Here is a 23622-nt window from a genome sequence, read left to right on the forward strand (position 1 = left end):
GAAAAGAGAAAATTATTATACTGGAAGTACGTTAGATGTTTACCAAAAATAAAAGCACCAGTATTAATAACCTAAATAAAAGATCAGGGGGGTTTGTTACTTTTCTAATAGTGTTAAATTAATCTGATCTCTCAGAAATGAATGATTCCTGTCATAATGTTACATTTATCCTGTTTTATCTGTTATCCCTCACCTTTCTTGAGTTGAAATAAACATCTGCAGAGGATTATTGCTGACCTTCTATCCAACCTGAAGTACAGGTTTAGGGTCAAGAAAAGGCTTGATTTCAAACCGAACTGCATTTTTCACCAATTATTAGCACTATTAGTTATTGCCAATAACTGCTAAACATTATTGCGTAAAACAAGATTGACTGTACCTGATTTTGAATCTGTCTTAAAGACTGATTGCTCCCGTTTTATATCTCAGTAACCTACATCTGTAGGTCTCATAATATGCTGTGAGACAAGTATTGTTAATTGACGAATTATAAATAAACTATGGCCAAAGTCGTTATCATGCTTTTATTTTGAAAACGCTCAGTGGAAGTGGTTTCGGTAGCTGTGGCTGAGTGATTTGGAGCCGCTCAGAAGTTGGAATGGAAGTTTTTCTCTATTCTTCCTATTGAAGTCATTTCATTTAAAAAGTTGGGCATTGTAATGAGTGGAGCTAAGGTCCCGGCGGACATTTCAGGACACATGTTGGACCTTGATGAGGAGGAAGACCTGGAGGTGTTCAGTAAGGTAAAATAAAGTTGGCCTCGAGTCATTTTTGCTTTGCTTTGGGTTTCTGGTGTTGTGGACTGACCGACTGAGTGGCTTTCCGCTGACACCAGGAAGAGTTGAATAGAACCGAGTCTTTCGTCAGCTGCCTGTTGTACTAGACTTCTTGTTGTTCCTAACGCCATATACAGTCTTTTATAAAACTGCTGCTGTTTTCAAACTACTTTATTTTTTTAAGGGACTTTTTTGTCTGTTTAAAGAAATTTTGCTGAAATTAATTTCTGTAGGTTTTGAAGTGTGAAGCTGACCTTATTTTCGCCTGAGTAAAAGTAAAACCTAGAATTTCAGGTAGGGAATGCACCGATCGATGTCCTGGCCAACACCGAGTTCTCACCTGACATTTTATTTATTTCCTGTGCTCTGACTGATTCTTTGATAGGAATGTTAATTTTGAATCCAACAGGAAACCGAAGGAATTTGAAACCTTATCCTCATTTATCCAGATCATCAAAGCATAGGTCCCTGATCTGCAGACTTGACTAGGGCAACATGTAAACATATTCTGGCTGTAAGCTCATTTTGGGCCTAACTCTCTTTGTAATGAAATGTATCTGACATTATATATGAATATAAATATGACAAAAAAATGCTCCACACTCTAAAGAGATAGTATTATGTAAAATCAACTTTTTTGAGCTTTACATCAAGTTATAATTTTATTTCCTTACCAAACACCTACCTGGAGTGTTTCCTTGATTCTGAGAAATCCTTTAGTCTTCCAAGGCAGTCATTACATCTTCAGACTTCCTGAAGGTGGAGTTTTTAAACAGAGGAACAATTTCAAGGCGTTAAACTACTTAGTCAAATTTCTTTAAGTCATATTTGAGATGAAGCATTTTTATAACAACTGAAGTCGTTATTATGCTTTTAATACAGTTAACTTCAGTTAACTATGTTAACAAATTAAGTTAACATAGTTAACATTTTATAGCACTTGATAGTGCCATTTTATAGCACTATGTGCTTGGAAAACACGCAATACTGCCCCTGTTAGTGTTAATATCAATGATGTTGGGAGTTCATTGTGTCTAATATATTTAATCAATTATGATAAACAACAGATTGATTTGATCGCTAATCATTGGTCCGAACCAATCATTGCAAAATTAGCCAAATAACTAGTTCACTAGTAGAACCTACAACATGCAAGGGAAACATTCTTTGTGGAAATCATGAATAAAAACATTAGCAATGCTCAAGCTTTATCTGCAACAGTTAATAGGCTCACAATCCCACCTCTGACTGTTCCACCTGAACTCCACTCTAACACGTCCTTCAGTGAATTTGCAAACTTCTTTGCAGAGAAAATGTAAAAAATTATAGGATTAATCTGCACATCCATACTAAATCCAGTACCAGTGCTATGCCAAAACACAATAAATACAGAAAAAATGACTCAATTTCAACTATGCAAGCTTAGAAGAAAAAATAAATTAAGCTTATCAAACCACTAATTAAAAAAGAACAATCTGGACAAATCACCACTGCAGAATTACAGGCTGATCTCCAACCATCCATTCATCAGCAAAATTATTGAAAAAGCTGTTTCAACAGTTAAATAACTTCCTAATGATGACAAACGCTTTGATGTCTTTCAGTGCGATTTCCATGGTTACCATAGAACTGAGACTGTTCAGTGACATCCACATATATACAGACTGTAGAAGAACTGTTGGACCTCAGTGTTGGTCATTACTGAAGCGACTGGAGAGTTGGGTCAGACTCTCCGGTCCAGTACTCATTTGGTTTGAATCTTACATAAAGAACAGGGATTTCTCTGTTTCAATAAGAAACTTCTCATCAAAGTGGACAAAAGTCACATGTGGGGTTCCCCAAGGCTCAATCCTAGGACCCCTTTAATTCAATATCTATATGCTCTCACAAGCTCAGGTTATAACATTAAGTAATATTAGCTACCATAACTATGCAGATGATGCAAAGCTCTACATCATCAATTTGTAGATGAACCTGGTGGTCACTGAAAGACACTGTTGCAGAAGCCGGGGTTAGAATCAACCCTATGGGTTCAGAATCACCAGGTGATTCTGAACCCATAAAAGAATGGAACAGATGCTTAGAACAGATAAATGTGTGGAAGTGCCATAACTTTCTCCAGCAGAACCAAAACAAAACTGAAGTTATTATCTCTGGAGATAAAAAAAGAGAACGATCTAGAGCAGTGTTTCTCAAACTTTTTCAGGCTGAGGACCTGAGAAAGGTCAATTTGTTAACCCATTCAACAAACACTCACAGGCCGTGTAACTTGACACAACATGTTAATATATATAACCTGAAATGAAAATGTTAGTCTCTTAATGCACTTATTGTCATTAGTAATTCTTCTTGGGGTATTTTGGAGTTATTTTGTGAAATTGTGGTTTTTAAGCTTTCTAATCATGTCAAACACACAGAAATAAAAAAAGAAGTTGTTCTTTATTGCAAAAGTTCTATGTATTAATAACGTTTAGGCCTGTTTGTAATTTAGAAGCACAATTAAAGAAAAATTTACTTTTGAGTTGCTTTGGCAGAAACAAAAATCCTCTTCTGCACCATTAAATCTAAAAAGATATACACCCATTTATTTAGTTATTGTATTTAATTTAATCATGTTTTATTAAGTAAAAATAACAATAGCTGTTGGGGTGTGAGCAGAGCATCATAAGCAAGCAAAGTCATAAAAAACAAAGAACAGTTCTCACTTACTGAGACTTGAGTCCTACCATAGACCTGTTCAAAAGAATCAAATCGGTTGTGATTGCTTGACAGAATACTCCCAGCAGGTGTAACTTGGCTTCCTCTGATTATATAAGTAATTCTAGAGTTATTTTCTTTCAACCTCTATCTGCAGCTTTTCCTTTGAGTGTCTTGGTTTATGCCACTTATTCATTATTATTTTTAAACACAATCATTTGGTAAGATAACTGTATGCATCACACTTTGAGCTCAAGTCATGGCAAATAAATGGTTTACTTTCATGAGCTTGCTGACCACTAGCCGGCGCTCGCAGCCCACTAGTGGTCCAGGGACGACAGTTTGAGAGAAACTGATCTGAAGTCAACGTAGAGCTTCACTTATTACAGCTAGAAACCAGAGATCAGGCTGAAATCTGGGCGTGGTGATGAACTCTGACCTGAACCTTCGGAGCCACATAAAGACATTTTATTTACAAAGTCGACCTTCTATCACCTGAAGAACATTTCCAGGATTAGAGGACTAATGTCTCAGCAGCAGCTAGAGAAACTCATCCATGTGTTTATCTTTAGTCACATTGCTTCTGCAACAGTGTCTTTACAGGTCTGTCTAAAAAATCTGATCAGCTGATCCAGAACGCTGCTGCTGGAGTTCTCTCTAAAACCAGAAAGATGGAGCACATCACCCCTGTAGAATAGCTACAGGAAGCCATTCTCTGACTCACTGTAGCTCAGAGAATAGACTTAAAAATTCTCTTGTTAATCTATAAATCACTGAATGGCTTAGCACCACAATACATTAACGATCTACTGTTGTATATCTTTAATTTCTTCCTCCTAAATGGATGGCTGCTCCCTTCTTCCCTCAGTCTGTAACCATAACAACCAGTTCTTTAAAAAGATCTCATTGTCAGAGTAAAGTTCTTGAATTATCTTGAATTGACTTAATGTTGTCAGTTAAATAAAGGTTCAGAGTGAGACTTCTGTTTGCTGCAGATGTCTGAGTTTTCCTGCTGACCTCAGCGGGTTCTGAGCAGACCTACAGGCAGCAAAGCATGGTTCACTGATATATGCATAAACAGAGTGATTTTAATGAGAGAACCTGTGTGGAAGCTGTAAACACTTCAGTTTCTAACGTGTCGCTGCAGCGCTGCTGCTCTGCCCCTGTCAGCTCAGTTACCAGGAGACAGTGCAATGTTGTGAGGACTGGATGCATAGAGGGTCATTTTATCGTCTTATTGTTTTCTTCTTCAGAAGGTGTGCATTGTTCCACCTATTAAGCATGGTTAAACATTCAGGTTGTTTTAAACATTTGTCTGGATCAGCCCTCCCTGATTAAAGCATTGCGCTAAGCTAACAGCAGCCATACTGTCTGTTGATCCAGAACACGTCCCTGGCGGAGGGCAACCCCATGCCCAACTCTCCTGACTCCATGGTCAACCAGTTCCGACTGGATGAAGAGAATGAAGAGGAGCAGCAAGGTGCCATTAATAAAGACATCTTTGTTACCGTTGACAACCCAGAGAGCCACATTTCTGCTATCGAGACCTTCATTACATACAGAGTTGTAACCAGGGTGAGTTGCTAAATCTGTCCAGTCACAAAGTAACATAGGTTCAGGTGAACAGGTTCAGATTAAATGTAAATATTTAATCTGAATCCATTTAAATGTTCAAATGAAATGTTTCTTTAAGTGAGAGACTTAAATGTTCAGCCTTTGTCTCAGTCCCCTAATCCTGGGACAATAGTCCTCTAACGGCCTTCCTTCCTTTTTGCCCGTCTTCTCTTTTGGGACAAATTAAGTATTGTTGAATTGAACTGAATCTAGTTTTCCTTCCTTCCTTTTCTGCCTTTGTTCCATTCATTCATCCATCCATCTACCAACATGCTTATCCCTAGTGGGGTCTTGAGGTTTGCTGGTGCCTATTGCCAGCAGTCGACGGATGAGAGGCGGGGTCACCCTGGACAGGTCGGCAGTCCATTACAGATCAACATAGAGACAGACAGGACATAGGTCAACATGTATAACAGTATTTTAAGTTTAGCAACATGCAGTGAGAAAATTCAGTGTTAGCGGATCTTTAATTACCAGCAAAACCTCTGTGTAAATAATCTGACATTGTGATATTTTCTGGATTCAGCGTATGGATTCAGAGAATGACATTCAAACCAAGGCCTCTTCAGATTACTTGCAAGCTGACTGCTTCTTTAGATCCTTCCTCTCCACATCAGCATTCAAGTGATGTATCTGTGAAGATACTAGGATAACATCAATTATGACAACATTAAATTTTTCTCTTTGGAATACCTGAAGTATTGTTGAATTGAGCTGGATCTAGTTGGGGGGGGTGGGGGGGTGTTCTGACTAAGACTGAAATTGATTTCCACAAACATTTGCAGTGTAACAAAGCAGATTTCAGTCAGAAATATGAACAGTTACCAGCAGAATGGTGAAGACTTTTTACTGTATGTTTTGAATCAAAATGAACACATTAAAGTCCCAGTTTGAGGTGGAGCACAGAAGTAAAGCTTCATGATGGAAGTTCTCATCTGGATCTATTCTCCAGACCACCCGCAGCGAGTTCGACTCCAGCAAGTATGAAGTACGGCGACGCTACCAGGACTTTCTGTGGCTCAAAAGCAGATTGGAGGAGAACTACCCAACTCTGATCGTCCATGTATGTATCACAGCATCAACTTTTCAGCCTCATCGATAGGAAATGCTCAGGTTTCTGTTAGTTCTCTGAGACAGACCCGCTACCTTCTTTTGTTGTTGCTCTTTCTTCCTAATTTCATAATAGCTTCTTTCCTCACCATAAATCTGTGCATATTTAAATGATTTGGATCTGAAGTGACAGCTTTTGTCTTATTGAATGGATATCTGAGAATATGCATGTGTCATGGATGCAGCAGGTTCCTCCTCAGTGTTTGATCGCAACACTTTGGGGTTACCTGAGCATGTTAGTCAGAAGATGCTCTGTGTCATTGCAACAGTACTTTTGACCCTCAGGAGAAACCAGTGAGCAGTTGGACTGAGTCACAGTTTGTAGTCTTAGCAACTGGAACTCAGTTTGAATATCAACATGTTTTGTCCCCAACAACAGAAAGTGAAACATATAGATTAATTACATATGGAGTTCAATATTTCAAGCATTTATGCTTTGTAAATTTGATGAGTTTTGCTGAGAGAGAATGAAAGTCCTCAGATTCTGCAATCAATTCTGAGCTCGTTACAGGCTCTGGACACTGCTGTAGGAGAACTGGGTCAGTCACATCCTTTCAGTCAGAGCAGCCAGGTCAGTGTTTGGCAGATGTGACAGATATCCACTAGTTGAAGCTCTATAGGCAGGCCATTTATCTTGGCAGTGAAGGCCAACACAGAGCCTGTTAAGCGCTGCACTGAGATCCAGCCCCACATGTCAGACATGACAGAAAACACGGTGATCCCCTGAGAGCTTTGTGCTACGCTACATGAGCTGCTGCCCACAAATGCTTCATCCTCATCACCCTCATCACATTGGTTTCTGGGGTTAGATTTAAGTTTCTATGTTGGCGTGTTTGCAGCCTCTCCCAGAGAAGTTTGTGATGAAGAGCATGGTGGAGCGCTTCAATGACGACTTCATAGAGACCAGGAGGAAAGCGCTACACCGCTTCCTCAACCGGATCACCGAGCACCCCATCCTGTCCTGCAGCCACCACTTCAAAGTCTTCCTCACTGAAGAGGTTTCTCTCATAGACATACACGCACACTGGGAAGGGTGGGGACGAATTTATTCATTCATATAACAGCCAGGGAACCACACAGCTAAAGAACTTAAAAAAAACGACTCTAGTGCAAAGAAAGAATGAAAGTTAGAAATCTGAAATGAAATGTCACATAATTATGAAAAGCTTTTCAAAAATGAAAAGGTCCTGAGCTTTGATTTAAAGGTCCAGTACTGTGGCCTGGTGTAGATCCAGTGGAAGCTGGTTAGTCTGACTGCTGTGGTCTACCCAAAGTTTTAGTTCTTGGAACATTTAGAAAAACATGAGACAGTGATGTCAGGCATACCAGCTGGGGCCAAACCATTAGAGCTTTAAAAATGAAGAAGAAACATTTCAAAGCTATTCTAAAACGACCAGGCAGCCGGCAGAGAGAGGATAAAACCACATTTTGGACCAACTGAAGCCTGTTAAGGGACAGCATCATAGTCTACAGGTGAGAAAAGCATCTTCTCAAAGCTTCTCAAGATCAATAGCTTAAAAACTCTGACATTAATTTTAAACGATCTAGGTGATTAAATGATCTAGGTTGCTAAATCAGCTTGTTTGTTCAAAATTTTTTTTTTTCAAACTTTGTTTATTTGGTTTTTAACAGGAATTGAATAGCCATACATTTACAATGTGATACATATAAAACAAACCATACAATTCCCTTAAGTTATAAAAAACAAAACAAAAAAAACACAACAAAACGACCTCCAATCACTCCCAGGCAATAAGAAAAAGTCATAAGAACAAGGACACACACAAGAAAAAAAAATGTTTTGAAATAAATAAAAATTAAGATGCATTCTGCCACACCTAAAGAAAGTACAGTTTGTGCCCAGGAAAGTAAATATGGAACCATAAGAAAAGGAAAATCCAAGAAAAAGGACACAGGATGAGCAGACAAATACATACACGAAGGACTAGACTGGGACAGAATGGAAATTAACTTGACCAACCAATCGTAGCAATGGCTGCCAGATTTCTGCAAATTTATCAGAGGAACCCCGTAGTGACATCCTAATTTTTTCAAGTTTAAGAAAATAAACAATATCCCTCAACCAAAGTATGAAAGAAGGAGGTTGTGGTGATTTCCATTTAAGAAGAATTATCCTCCTTGCAATAAAGGTCATAAAGGACAAAGAAGTTTGTTCAATTTTAAATCCTTCTCAACAATCCCACCCTAGATTTGTTGCTGTGGTTTTAAACTGAATATTCAGAGCTCTGAAATCATTGGTGGTTGTCACCAAACTAGATAGATTCAGTCTTTACTTGATTTGATTTAACCTCTGATGTAGATCAGAGGAAGTCCTGACTTCTGGTTTTAACAGTGGAAATGATGCTGAGTTATTATCACTATGAGTGGCAGCAGATAAAGGGACCAACAATGCAAACGTGTGGCACCCCACATGACAGAGGAGCACCAGACGAGGATGCATTATTACCATAACTGAGAAGAACCTGTCCATTAAATAAGATCTAAGCCATGAAATATTAAATCAAGTAAAAGCTTAATGAGATCATTAGTTGCATTAAAGTATTATAGAAATCTGAGTTGTTTTTTTAAAAAATACTTCAGGTTCCTTCATAGTCTGGAAAGGGGATGGAATTAGTTTCCTGATCTGAATAAGCTCGGAGGAGAAGTGTATAAAAAACTCTTTATGATTCCGTCTCTTTAAAAGTCTTGATGTGTGTATGGTGCAGGAGCTGGCCCCTCTCAGGAAACTAGGTCCAGGCTTTCTGAGCAGGATGAGCGAGACCATGAGAGCCATGGCCAACTCTGTGCGAGGGCTCAGGAGCAAGCTGGAGGAGTTTGCCATCATGCAGGAGTATGTGGACGACTTTAGCAACAATATGTGCTCTGTGGACAAAGTCACCCACAGGATCACAAAGGAACATAGAGGTATGACTCCAGCTTTAAAGCAGTTGTCATAGAAAGTATTTCTCTTCCCGTACCTTCATGAATGTCCTTTTTCTGTTTTTCTTCATCTTCATGCTTCATGCATTAATCCTGACTTATTTTTCACTAAAAGCATCACATATGTGAGAGACAGCAACAAGCTGTCTTGTTGTTTCGTAATCACAAAAGTCTTGTTTACTTCAGTTTTATAGATGTCATTTAGCAAGTTGAGACCATGATAAGTTTGTTCCAGTATTAATGTTACATGTATCCAGAACCATCAAAGTGAACGAAACAAATTTGATAAATCAATTACGGTAGTCATATCCAATAAATGAGAATATTATTGAAAGTTAATCTTTTGTGTCTAAGACAAACATAGATTATTGCCACACAGACCAAAACATTTTTTCCTGTTAATTAGGATTTTCTGGCTACTGTTAATGAATTTAAGACAGTTTTGTCCCAATAATGGGACCAATCTAGTTTGTCTGAATTCTCTGCCTTTTTCTCCTCTTTAAACTCTGCCGATGTCCATTATGACACTTTTATTGGGCAGCCTAGAGCCCTTTTGATTGACACCGCAGTCGACCAATAATGTTATGAAATGGCTTTTCACGAGCCAATAATTTCCAGAGAGCGACTTGAGCTCGTTTTGACATGCCTGTATTCTTTCTGGAATATTTCTGACTGGTCAACTCGGAGACTAAATCTAAAGCCACAGATGTGTAGCCAACACGTGCTTCTGTCACAAGGACACATGGCACCTTTGCATTTGTTTTGACATGAATCCACTAGCTGCATGCATAACCATGCACAATCTGTGCGCCTTTGCTGCTTCATGCTGAGGGGAAACTCAGGCTCATGCGCAATGGTGTTTACAGATACACGTTGTCAGAACGTGTCAAAACTGGATGTATTTCTTCAACAGAACTTCAACAGAACTCACTGGAGTGGATAATTATGGCCGTAAGAGTGCTGCAAAGTTTTGGATTTGAGAATACCGGAAACTTTTAGTCCTCTGCTGTTACAGTCAGAGCCAGGGGGGTAGAGCGTACCGTAAGAGTGTGCGACAGGGTGAGGTGGGGGTGGACAGAGGTGAGGGGTTTAGCGCACCGTCAGAGCGCGCATGGGGGGGGGTCGAGGGTGTTAGATTGCGGGGGGGAGAAGGAGATGGTGGGTTACTGTACCGCTAGAGGTCTGTGGGGGTATGAAGGGGTGGGGAGAGTCAAAGAAGAATGAGAGAAGGTGGTTGGGGGGCGGGGTTAGCGTACCGTTGGAGCACGGGGTGGGGAAATTAGGGGCGGGGGTGGAGAAGGTGGGGCGGTGGACTGGGGAGAAAGGGGGCTAGCTTATAATATATATTACTTATAATATATAATTATAAGACTCGTGACTGTATGTTGAAGCACTGACGCGTTGCAGTGATTAGAAGTTTGTATAGCAGATGTTGTCCAAGTGTGACATTTGGAGATTCCAAATGGCACACTTGGACAACACCTGTATATCCTCATAAATAAACATGTCCAAAATGACATTTCTTTTTGTGCCATTTTGATCAATCTTGAAATCCACGAGCAGAGTACTTTATTCTACACATTTATTTTCCAGTCCATACATTCAACACTCAATGTGCATTTACAAGAAATAAAAATGCAAAATCTGGGTGAAGCAAAATCTTTCAATTTCTTTTGTGTTCCAAATTAGGCCTGTAGCGATATAATAATCTCACAATACGATATGTATCACAATATTCGGCAAACGACACAGTTCAATACGATCCAATACACTTTTGACTTTCTAAAAGATTTTAGAGGGACAGAGTGATTTTGGTGACATTTTGTGACTGTTCCATAGACTTAAGCTTCTCTCTGTTCTTTGTGCTTTTAGAATATATGGATGAGCTGAAGCAGTATGGTCCTACCTACTTCCATTGGGCGGAGTCAGAGGAACTGCTGGCAGAACCACTGAAGGGTGTTGGTAGCTGTGTGGAGAAGTGCAGTAAGGAGACAGAGGAGCAGATCCAATACCTGTCCGAGGTCCTTGTCCCCACCCTGCACGAGTATGTCCTCTGTGCCGACACTCTGAAGGTGAGAATAGAATAGAAGAGAAGTGCTCAAACCACTGACTGCAATCAAATTTGAATCACTGATGGCCTCAGCTCTGGCTTGCTCTAGACTGCTGCAGCTGGAAACAGTTTAAGCATCAACAATTCAAAAACAAAGGAATAATCTTTAAATTGTTTTAGCCTTGCTTAATTGATCTCTGCCCAGACTCAACTCTAACTTGCTTATTTAAAATGCTAAATAACATTTTAGAGCTCTTGCTGCATGCAGGGGTTTCTGCATGCATGCTTCTCCCGTTCAGGTTGCACCTGATCTCAGGGCCTCTTGGCCAATCAGCAGCATGTGTGTTGCAGCTTTTTGGTGGTTTGATGCCAGTTGGTGCTCTTGGTGTGCACCTATTCCCTTGCTGCAGGGTCAGATTTCCATGCTTTTATTGAGGTGAAGTGTTGGTGTCAAAGAGAACTGATTGTTTGTAGCGAAGGCCAAATGAAGCCTCATGAAGCAATGAAGCTTTCTAGCCTTTTGCTTTGGCCAAAGGTTCATTACTCCATGCTTTAAACACAGGTGGCATCTGCTGCACTAAAACTGTGACAGTCTTGTCACTCAAATAAGCCATACTTCAAAAAATAATAGAAAATAGTAGTGTCTGAATGTGCAACAATAATGTTTTATCAAACCCATGTGAGGTCTATTGAACCCAATTTAACTTTGTCGTGATTTGTACTCAAAGTAATCCTGTTCTTGATCGTCAGCTAAGATTGTGTTTTCTTTTATGCCATTAACTGATTTGACAATAAAGATATATTTGTTTCAGTTTTGCTTGTTGAGGCAGACATGGTTTTTGTGACTTCCTGAAACATTTTTTCTAACTTTATTTTTCTGGGAGTTCTGGTTCTGATAGTTAGAGAATTTGAACCTTCCAATTACTTTCAGGCTGTTTCTGATGTGTAAGATTAATGTTTCTTTATTGATCAAACAAGAATTTTTTTAAAAATCTCTATAAAGTTATGAAAGTTAATAATTTTTATTTAAATAGAACCTTATTTTCTTCCTTCCCAGATGGGTTTTCCTTCCTAGATGGGAGAGGTTTCTCTCCTTATCGTTGACTTCACTTCAGATACTACAGATGACAAATAGTCTCCTCAGATCCTACTATCTCTGCTGCTGCACAACCTAATGACCGACAACCCACAAAGCAGCAAGGCTCATTGTGCTTTTATTTTGAAAACCGACACGCAAAATGAAGTAGTGACATACCCAATGTAATGCGAGGCATGGTTTGTTTTCGGTCACATGGTTTTCAGCCAGAATACATTAGCATCAAAGCGAGGCTTCATTTGACATGCCCCCTTACCGTGTTATTCTTACCTAAGGTCATCATACGGTCATAATTTTATACAACCAATTCTTACAAGTTTGAGTTAACTAGATTGCTCCAAGACCCTCCCCTGTCTCTGATTGGTTGTTTGGTTGTCTTGTAGTACTGAGAGGAGACTGATCTGTTCACAGATCATCTGTCTCATGTTATGCTGTCAGGACATGGTAATAGTTTAAATAAATATGTAAAAATCATTTTTGTAAAAGTTACTTACTCCAGTTTGAAGTGTGCTTGATAAATAAATTTGATTTGAATTGGGTTTCAAAATATTTTCCAATGGTTACACTTTTGCTTACACTAGTTAGCCACTAGGTGGCTTTCTTTGGGTCAACATTCAAGTCCAATAAATGTTTGTGTTTCTTCCAGGCTGTGATGAGACGGAGAGACAACATCCAGGCTGAGTTCGAAGCAAAGAATGAGGCCCTGGCCTCAAAAACAACTGACAAAGAAATGGTAAGCATTTCTTTGTCAGATTCCCCTCTTTGTTCATCATACACACATCAACATGAATAGCTCTCTTATGTTGTACTTCTCTGCAGTTACATTTCATAAAGAAAAAAATGGAGTGAGCTCTCTCCCTCTGGACCAACCTCAGTCCATATTGTGGAGGGACAAGAGCTCCCACAGAGGATTATCTCAGTAAGCCTGGCTGCCACTCATTTGTCCAGCAGGAAATGGAGCTGCTGATGTTCTGTAAAACAGTGACAGTCACCACCAAGGCTACAACTGGGCCGTTTCCACCAGTCTGAGCATGCAGACTGGTGGACGTCTACTTGTGTAGATGTGCAGGTGTGTCTCTCCTCTCCGACAGCGAACATTAAATCCATCTGCTAGATTTTAATTAGAAGTTCAGTGTGAAACCCTGCCGCCCACACCTCAGCCCACTCTAGAAGGTGTGTGTGGCTGGTGAGAGTGGAGCAGCTCTAATTCAGTCCTCAGGCCCCTAATGCATGTAAGCCAGTGTTGGCCTTCAGCTGATCCACTGTAATAAGAAGTGAAGTGTCACTTGGACACCTTCAGTTATTGTTCCCTGGAGGATCTCAGTATAGATTGAATGAGCGTTCAGCTCACTTTTTTCCTCATTCTGAATGAGGTTCTTTGCTTAGTCGTTGTTTGCTGGTTCAAAATCTTGTGATCAGGGGAATCTGGAATTCAAGCTTTTCTGTTTGGTCCAACTTTTTTTCCAAGCAGACTATAATTTGTAAACAAAGCCTCAAAAGTGATGATCAATGCTCCCATTGGACAGAGAGTCGGCAAAACACAAACCTGAAAAAAATAAACATGGAAGTCCTGCTTGCTGCATTTTTTTGTGCATGTTTGTGCTGTTATTACAACTTTAGTACCATTCTGGGTGAGTTGATAGACTCTGACCTGAACATTCAGAGCCACATAAAGACAGTTACAAAGTCGGCCTTCTATCACCTGAAGAACATCTCCAGGATTAGAGGACTAATGTCTCAGCAACATCTAGAGAAAATCACCCATGCGTTTATCTTTAGTCGCATTGATTACTGCAACAATGTCTTCACAGGTCTAGAAAATCTGATCAGCGGATCCAGAAAGCTGCTGCTGGAGTTCTCTCTAAAACCAGGAAGATAGAGCACATCACCCCATGTTTAAAGTCCTTAAAATACTGTTGTTAGTTTATAAATCACTGAACAGCTTAGCACCGCAATACATTACAGATCTGCTGATGTATCAACCTTCCAGACCTCTCAGGTCTTCTGGTTCTGGTTCTGGTTCTGCTCTGCATCAACAGAATCAGAACCAAACATGAAGAAGCAGCATTCAGCTTCTATGCGCCACACATCTGGAACAAACTTCCAGAAAACTGGAAAACAGCTGAAACACTGACTTCCTTTAAATCTAGACTAAAACCCACTTGTTCAGAATTGCTTTTGAACCTTATTTATGAAACATTGACCAACATATTTGACGTGTATTGATGATTTTGACAATGGCACTCGACAAAATGTAGTTTTACTGGTTTCTCAAATTGTTAGAACTTCTTATTCTTTTCTATTTATGATGTAAACACTTTGAACTGCCATTTGCTAAAATGATTGGGGATTGATTTTGAATGTTAAGAGCTCATACAACGCTGGCTTTGTGATGTGACATTTCTAATTTTGGAACAGCAGGGATTTTATGTCCTCTACAATTAATAGTTTATAACCATTTAATTAGAGAACTCATATCTAGCAATTTTACAATAATAGAATATCATATTAGCAAGTTTTATTATCTCACAATGGGGGAAACTCTGGTGCAACAACAGCAAAATGAGAAACAATCAAAGCACATAGATTCACGCAAAGATAAAACATAAACACCTGACTGGAGAGCAGCATCAGCGGCGTTAGCTGCGTTGGGAGGCTTTCGATTCTCTCCGCTGCATTGACAATAGACTCATCCCTCACTGCTCCATCGAGCTGCCGCTGAATATTGAAATCCAATGCAAAGAAAAGCCAACATCTGTGTTAATCTCTTATTTGTATTTTCCATCACTTTTGTGTTGCAGCGAGTTTGAAACGTTGCGCCTTCATTTTTCTTCTTGCTTTGCTGCTCCGTCACTTGAGTGTTTTCACGCCTGGGGGAAACCAACTTTGGTCCATTTAAAGTGTACCAGATCAGTGTGAAGAGCCAGATTTCTCTGAACTGTCTGGCCGATCAGCGCAATCCAGACTCAGCTTTGCTTCCTCGAACTCATCAGTGATGAGGTTTTTCTATGTGTGGCAGCTGCAGGAGGAGGTGGATGACCTGGCAGACCGAGTGGAACAGGCTAACAATGCTTTACGAGGAGACTGGTCCCGCTGGAGAACCAGCATGAGAGCTGACCTCAAATCTGCTTTCATCTCCACCGCTGCCAAGAACGTCGATTATTATGAGAAGGTGAGTTTGACTTACTGCCCTTCATCTCTTTATGATGTTTGTCTTCAGACCTCAACAACTTTGGCTAGTTGGTTCTTTAGAGCAGCTCTGTTACCTCAGAGGTGTTGAAGAGGAATCAGTGGTTTTTAAAAGGAAGTAATTGTTAAATTCATGTGCACATGTTGATTGGTAAAACAAGCTGTTTGTTTAGCATTCATCTTCTCTAGGTAAACAGGCATTTCTCCTGGAAGTAATCTGCTGCTAAGAAAATATTTGAAATGGAGGAATAAAAGAGAAATGTAGTCCAGGGTTGTGTTTGTATAATCTTCAGCCATTATTGGCGTGTGTGTGTTGGATACATTGTGTGTGTTTGTGCGTGGGGTGTGTGTGTGTGTGTGAATTTGTCGACAACTGTTCCCAGATCAGACAGGGAGGAACTAAACAACAGTATGCCAGACACAGCGGTCAACAGTACAGCATGCAAAATATACAGCAATAAATTAGATGCAGTCCTGATCATTTCTTCCTGTTTTCAGTGACAAAAAAATGCTGCAGTGTATTTTAGTCCTGGATTCTCCATCTCTGCCAGGAGAGGGCAGCAGCTCACTTTAATTCTTCCCCCTCAGGTTCAGTTAAAAAAACACTAAATGTGATCGGGGTGACTGTCACTCTGAGCAGCTGAGTTAAAGATGTTTTCCTTTCCAGAGAAATACTGTGAAAGATAAAATATTGCTAAGTGCAAGCTAAGGTAGAGGACTGTCTTATGTGCTTTTTATGAAAATGTATAACTACAAGGTTTCAGACCTGAATGACCGGCTTGGTTCCAGTTGTCATTAGGAAAAGTTCAGCAGTTCAAAAACACACATTTTATTAATACCTTCAATATTTCAAATATCAGCAGCAATAGCTTGTTCTTTGTTCCTATCTCACACTTTAAAATTCTAATATCCATAAGGACACCATGTTGAAGTTCTTCATTAGTTCTAGTGTGTTTAACGGAGTTAAGTGATGGCACTTAGAAGGATGGGGGAAGGTTGGAGCTAAAGCCCAATCTCTAATCCCACCTTTGGATTAGATAGATTAGATTTCCCACTTAGTCCCACTTCTTTATTTTACATGGATTACACTCTGCCTTGTTGTTCAACAGCTAATGTCACCAAGCCCTCCAGAAAGAGATAATGAGTAGAGGGTACAAGTCCATGATCTTGAGTGAAGGGTCAACTAATCTAGGCAGAAAGGAAGCACTTGGTTGAAGTTTGGTCAAGAACTTAAGCAGCAGAATAATAGCCTGAAATACTGTTTGTGCTGACTGAACAGGAAAATCAAAATATGATTTGACTGATGATTTGAAAATATGACTTGACTGAAAAAGACTTGGTGTTTGAGTAATGACCAGTGAATATTTTACATGCAGCTGGCTTATTCCATTTAATGACAGCCAGTCAGAAAGGAGCCGAGATCAAAGCAGAGTAAGACAACCTTTAAGTAACTCTGGAGTCATTCGTCTGCCATGTGTTCCTGCAGCATTGCTGTAAAAACCAGATGATTACTGTTTTGCAGTCAGTGATTATTATTGTTGCAGACAGCAGGCTGTTAACCATGTTAGCAGGCTTGCTAACCAAACAAGCTTTCTGTGTAAATGAGTGACTAATGTAAACATGACATCAGTTCAATGTATAAATCTAGAGTAGATTGAACATTTTGGGGGCTAAATTTATTTTAGAGAGCTTCCCTGTTCTATGCATGTCTTCCCTGCTGCTATGTTGATAAGAAATTGATTTTCAAAACAAGCTTTGGTGTTTAATGGTGTGTTCACACCAAACGCGTCAAAAACCCATCTGATGCTTCAAGTTCGACGCATGTGCCCTTTTGGTGGATCACACCAAATATATTTTGAGCGTCTGGTTTACATTCAAAGTCTATATGTCTCAACTTGTCGACCTAAAACACTCCAAACGGTTCAAATCACGCCGCACTAGACTCTTGAAATGCACCGCAAAGGCACTTGATGCACCTCCACATAGTCTTTGAACATAAACCAGATGCGCCTGATGCTGAAAAGGTGTTTGGTGTGAATGCACCATTACAAATGTGGAACCTCAGAGCTGTCAGGGGAAACGGCCAGAAGAATGAAGAGCCATCTCTGAAGGACGAGTGTGTAAATCAGGGCAGTGTCTATGTAGGACACACTTGCTCAGCAAATAATAAAGCAGGATAGTATGATTAAGCAAAATGCAGACCACTGAGGTTTCAGTTTTGAAGGACTTCATTTACACTAAAGGGTTGTGAGGAGAATCTATTTGCATTGATTCTTTACTGGAAACATGTAAATAAATAAAGGAAATAAAAAAGACTGGAAAATAAAATTATTTTTTATTTAAATATTACTTAATTTTCTAAATTTCCTTTTTGATAGTCTGCCTCTCACTGTTAAAATTAAGCTACCATAAAAATCATTATATTATTTGTCAGAGCACAAACTTTCAAAATCAGTGGGGGATCAAATACTGTACTTATTTCCTCCACTGTATGTATAAAAATAGATTTTAGTGTAAAGGTAGCTTTAATGGCTTAAAGCCATAAACTGTCCTATGAGTACTGGTGAGGATCACTTCAACCTAAAGGCCTGTGAATGATTTAATGTTATGGACCTGAGAGATATGACCATGAAGTATCTAATAAGAGACTGGCGTCTGGAAGGGTTTTTATTCCGTCTACGTAAGGAGGCAACATAAGAACCACAGAGAAAAGAGTTCAAAATGTTGGAGTGAGTGAAAAAAAATTGTTTCTGGTTGTCAAACAAATATTGATAACCATCAAGGATAACATGAGTAAATCCAAAAATCTGTTTTCAAATGATGATTTCATATATCCAAACCACCCAGACTCTCCATGTCAAGATCAAGAATTGACGAGTCCCTTCAACAGTACCTTCCTGACTGCATGAAGTGGGCTAAAAGTCAATCCCCAATCTGTAGAAAATCACATGAAAAACAAAGTTTCTGACATCCATCAGTCTGGAAAGGGTTACAAAGGACAACACTGAGAACCTACAAGTCTTTCCCTGAATGGCTCATAAAAACTAAAATGAAGATTTTGGAGTGGTCTAATCAAACTCTGGACTTAAATGTGATTGAGATGCTGTGGTGTGAAACATTGAACAGGTCTTTCCAGCTCAAATTCTCCTATGAAGAGCAGCTCCAAATTCCTCCTCTTTTAGTAAACATTTGGTCTGCATTGGCTGAAACTTAGTTGCCAAAAATGACTTGAGAAAATATTAGAGAAATGTATTTGTTTAACAAAGACTGTGGAACTGATATGTTGGAGATTTTTTTATTTTATTTTTAACAGTTTTTGAATTTATTCTAGCACTTCAAAATCATCCAGTCATGTCTTCAGCTGTGAAATGTGGTTGGCGGTTAAATCCCTCATCACACTGCTGAGTGACTAATGAAAAATCGTACAGAATTTTAAAGTGTAAAGACGATGATACATTATTTTTTTATATCTTGTACATCTCTACCAGTCTTCAGCATCAACATCTTAATTTGTTTGCCTTTTCATCTCTGAAAAACTGCTTGAGCTTTTTGCCTCTCCAGCATGATACTGCCATCACTCTGTTTGACTAGTGTTTTGCCTGAAGGTCTAAACGTTCATGTTGACTGCCATCTGACCAATGTGCCCTCCTTCTCACGTCTTTCATGGCTTGTCTCAATCAGAAATCAGAAATTTGGACCTTTTTACCCTTTATTTCAGCAGTGCCTTTTTTCTTGCCACTCTTTTATAAAGGCCAGATTTGTGAAATGCCTGGGGAACAATCACTGCAGCTCCTCAAGAGTCACCATGGGCCTTCTAGCTGCTTCTCTCCTGTCAGACTAGGTGGATGTCCAGGTCTTGGTGGGTCTGCAGGTTCATCCTCTCTCCATGTCCAGGTGAAGGCAAAGCAACGTTATTTATATAGCACCTCCAGCCAGAGACAATTTTAAATGCTTATACAAAGAAGTTAAATGAGCTTATTCCAGATTGTTGGTGCACAAAAACTGGAAGATGCTTCAATTCATTCTCAGAATGAGTAGGTTTGATTCAGATGATCTTAAAGGTCTTCATTGTTTTTAAGCTTTGGAGAAGATCAGCAATGTAATCTGGGCTTTTATTAGTAGGTACTTTATAAGCCATTAATGAGATTTTATTCTTTGAGTAACAGGAAATCAGTGCAAGGACCTCAGAAGCGGACTGACATGCTGACCTCTTTTTGTTTTTGTAAGGCATTCTGAAGAAGCTGAAACTGCCTTGTGGATTTTTTGGGTAATCCCAAAAAATGTGAAAATAGTGCTGCAATAATTAAGTTTGCTAAAAACAAAGGCATGAACAAATTTGGCAATATTTTTTAGATGATAATATTGTGCCGTTGATGTGGTTGTCGAGGTTTAGATCAGGATCCCTGATCGCTACCAGGCTCCTGCCTTAGTCAGAGCATTTTAAACCAACAGATTGAAGGTGGGTTCTGATTTTTAACCTATGCTGTTTTTTTGTTTATTTAGCTGAAGAAAACTTTGGCACATCCTCAATATATTTATGGAGCATTTGTACCTGATTGTGATCTCTGGGTGATAGACTAATGTACAGCTGTGTGCTATCAGCATAATTGTGATACTCTGTCTTGTTCTTGTACAATTTGACTGAGTGGAAACATATACGTATCAAAGAGGAGAGGACCACGGATAGAACCTTGACGAACTCTGCAGATAATTTTATTCAGTTTAGATTCGTAGTTTCTTATGGACACACCAAAGGTTCTTTTGGAAAGATAGAATTTAAGCCAGTTTTTTTTGTTTAGCTTCAGGATTTCAGCTTCAGAGTTTTTCCTCTGGCTGCTGCACAGAAATTGGCTGTTAAATGGAGAGTTGGCGAGCCACGGTGCTGACTTACTGCTCTCTCTCTCAACAAACTGCTATTACCTTGGGAAAAACCAAAAACGGACTGTTTTATTGATGTGCTGTGACACAGTGGTACCCGGTCCACTCAGAGGGGGCCCTGGATCCATCTGTGTTTATTGGTGTGTGTTTGTCATTTTCACTCCATGGCTGGATGGCTTCCTGACTACTAGATAACTACCTCTTTGTTATAAAGGTGTGATTTGCTTTGTCAAGCTTTTCACCACACACACATGTGCACCCCCAGGCGCAGACACACACATTGACGTGAAGGAAAGCTCTGCAGCTGTGTTTATGAAATGGAAAAGAAGTTCTAGAATAAATGAAAAAGTGAGAGAAGTGTTGAGATGAACATTGAGGTGTTTCCTGCCTTGTTTTAACCTTTTGCTCACCAATGAAAACACATCAGCTCATGTCTGAATAAACTGCTAATGATGAAATGAAGAAAGCTTTATTGCATGAAAATTCAAGTGAAGCTACACATTTTTGTTTGCCTTGTCCTTTAACAATTGTACAATGGTGAAGTAGAATTAGAATTGCAGCAAAAGGTAGTTCCACTTTTGCACGCCACCCTTTTCAATTTATTTATAAAAAATAAATTGAAAAGTTTATTTTGAATCATATTGTTTTTTTCTACTTGACAATTGTATTCCACTTTGTGTTTCTCTTACACATTAAATTCCAATGAAATGTATTCATGTTTGTGGTTATCTGACAAAATATGTAAAAGTTCAAGGGTTGTGAATACTTTAGCAAGCAACTGTATTTTAAGAGGTACTTACAGAATACAGACAACCTTTAATATTAATTATTAATATTTTAACAGTTTAATAGGCTGTTTTTAATCAATATATTCTGACACAACCAGCCCTTTAAGGACAATCATGATGGTGATGGGGGCACATGAGGGGTGTGCTTTGTTTGGCCCAAAATGAAAATGAGTTTGTCCGATCATCCCCAGCCTGTTGAGGTCATTGCTGATGTGCCTCCATGTTGGTATCATGTGAACGGGCCCATGATGAGGTTTGCCTCATGTTTTCATGTTTGAAGTGCTGATCCTGTTTCTTTCAGTGTCTGGCCGTTTGGGAGTCCTTCCTCCTCTCTCAGAGAGGTGAGTCAATGGAGCAGAGAAACGGAGCGGACGCCTCCTAAAGCTGAGGACCGAACCACTGGTGGAGACAGCGGGTCATTTACACAAGCAAACTTTTCATGTGAAGCATTTTCTTTCTCTTTGAACAAATACAACTCGTCCTACTCTTCATTCCAGTGATGTTTCCACAGAACCAAACACTAATTCCACACACGTAGACAGCCAGAATTAAACACTCTACAAGCAACACTTTGCATCTTCATGTTGAATCACTTTCCATGATGTAATATGATGCTTGTGAATGAAGTGCAGACATTCTGACACATTTCCTACAGCTGCTCTATCATGACCTGTCTCATGTTTTCCTAGTATGTGCAGCTAAATCAAACCAGAGTGATTTGTGGGATCCCATTTTAATCATTTTCACTCTGATTAAAATGGAGTGAAAAAGTCCAGTTGTGACATTAAGCATTCATTATTCCTAATTATGCAGCATTGCATCCTGTGTAGCAGCAGTCATCCACGGGTCAGCTGAATGGGGTTGTGTGCTCTGATTGACTAAAAATAACAGAAAAATTTCATTCTTGTATATGCATTTATTTTTCTAGATCAATACCTAAAGAGAGTGTAACACTGCAGATTGTAATTTTAAAGACTGGAACTTTGTGAAATATTACTTCTAGAATTCTCATCAATTAGTGTCTTCTACCACCATGGGTTTCTAATGTGCCATATTTTGCTGGTTGCAACTTAAAGTTTACAAGCAAGATAACCTATTAGTAATGTATTTCTAATTAAAAAGCTTTGATTATGTTTTTTTTTTTTTTTTTTACTGAAAATTTTACTATTAAAGACAAAAGAATGAAGAAGTGCTATTTTACCATGATAATAAAGATTGACATCAAAACTGTTTTGGCTTCTGTTTGTAAACTCCTGCAGCAAAAAGAAACCAAAGATGAGAAGTTGCCTTGTTTTGTCTTCAGGATACTTTTAGAACATGACTTTCATGTCTGCCCAGCACTACAGTTTTCTCCAGGATGTCAAATCGTTTATTTCCCGACTTAACATGATCAATGATTAGTTGTAACAATAGACTATATTTGAGAAATGTTTACGATGTAAAAACAACACAGCAATAATACTGTAGGCTGACACGGATGTCGCCATGTTGTTATGACATCCATTCACCCAGAATGCATTCCAGGTAAATGACATATGCTAGGTCCCATTGTGCTAGCTCTGTCCAGACAAAACAGCAACCAGTAACATTAAGTCTTTTCAATTTGAATTCAATGGAAATGTAGAAATCACCTAGAGGTCATGAGGATGAGGAGATCACACAGAGGAAGAGGACTGCTGGCAGAAGCTGGACAGCTGGTGTTTGTGCAGCTGCCTTCTGCTTCGTCATTGAAACAATGAATGATGTATCAGGTCTGGTCTTCGGTCTGTTAACACCTCTCTGAGGTCAGGTGTTTGGTCTGGTACCGGGTCCATGTTTTCAGTACTGGAAGCAGTAGCGAGGGTAAAAACCACCTGTTCGATCCTTCTTCAATTTTGCTAAACAAATGACTTAAAGTCTTCTGGAGAAAATGTTGAGAGCACAAATTAGCAATGCAGACTCATTTCATTATTTCTGTTAATTACAGCCAACTGCAACGCAGTGTGGCATTGTCTAAATTAACACCAATCAAATGCAATACGATTCAAGCAACTTCAGTGAAGTTGGCCTGTGTTTATAGTACAGAATGGACCCAAACATATATATATATATATATATATATATACACATCAGTGGTGGAGAAAGTACTCAAAAAATGTACTTAAGTAAAAGTACAAATACACAGGCAAAAATGTACTCAAGTAAAAGTCAAAGTACCACATTAACATTTTACTTAAGTAAAAGTAAAAAAGTACTGGCTTTTAAAAATACTTAAGTATTAAAAGTAAAAGTACTTGCTGAATACATAACCTAATCGCTAATATCATTAAGTGTGCCGATAGTATTTAATTTGAATACATCATAAATGTGCCATTTTAATAAACAATGTCACAGATTAAACATGTTCTTATTGTGTTTATTCTCGAGTTTAGACTTAGATATGTGATTCTATGCATCATAATTTCAGGGATGGAAACATCTTATTTCCTGTCCTAACGTAGCATG

At 39.1% G+C, this 23622-nt stretch overlaps 1 protein-coding gene across 3 annotated transcripts; it reads left to right on the plus strand.

Moving 5' to 3' along the window:
* The first annotated feature begins 550 nt into the window (after window positions 1–550).
* snx7 (sorting nexin 7) lies at window positions 551–22368 on the plus strand. Of its 3 annotated transcripts, XM_028026066.1 has the most exons (9): window positions 553–743; window positions 4857–5048; window positions 6040–6150; window positions 7037–7195; window positions 8924–9122; window positions 11010–11209; window positions 12930–13016; window positions 15303–15455; window positions 21440–22368. In XM_028026066.1, exons 1-9 carry the CDS (start codon window positions 660–662, stop codon window positions 21518–21520), a joined length of 1266 nt encoding a protein of 421 aa, XP_027881867.1. In that variant the 5' UTR covers window positions 553–659; the 3' UTR covers window positions 21521–22368. The 3 variants fall into 3 exon arrangements, with proteins under 3 accessions (XP_027881866.1, XP_027881868.1, XP_027881867.1); XM_028026065.1 differs by lacking the exon at window positions 21440–22368 and having other exon boundaries at window positions 551–743; window positions 15303–15913; XM_028026067.1 differs by lacking the exon at window positions 4857–5048 and having other exon boundaries at window positions 552–743.
* Window positions 22369–23622: the final 1254 nt, after the last annotated feature.

The sequence above is a fragment of the Xiphophorus couchianus genome, chromosome 8 (genome assembly GCF_001444195.1).
Source record: "Xiphophorus couchianus chromosome 8, X_couchianus-1.0, whole genome shotgun sequence".
NCBI lineage: Eukaryota > Metazoa > Chordata > Actinopteri > Cyprinodontiformes > Poeciliidae > Xiphophorus > Xiphophorus couchianus.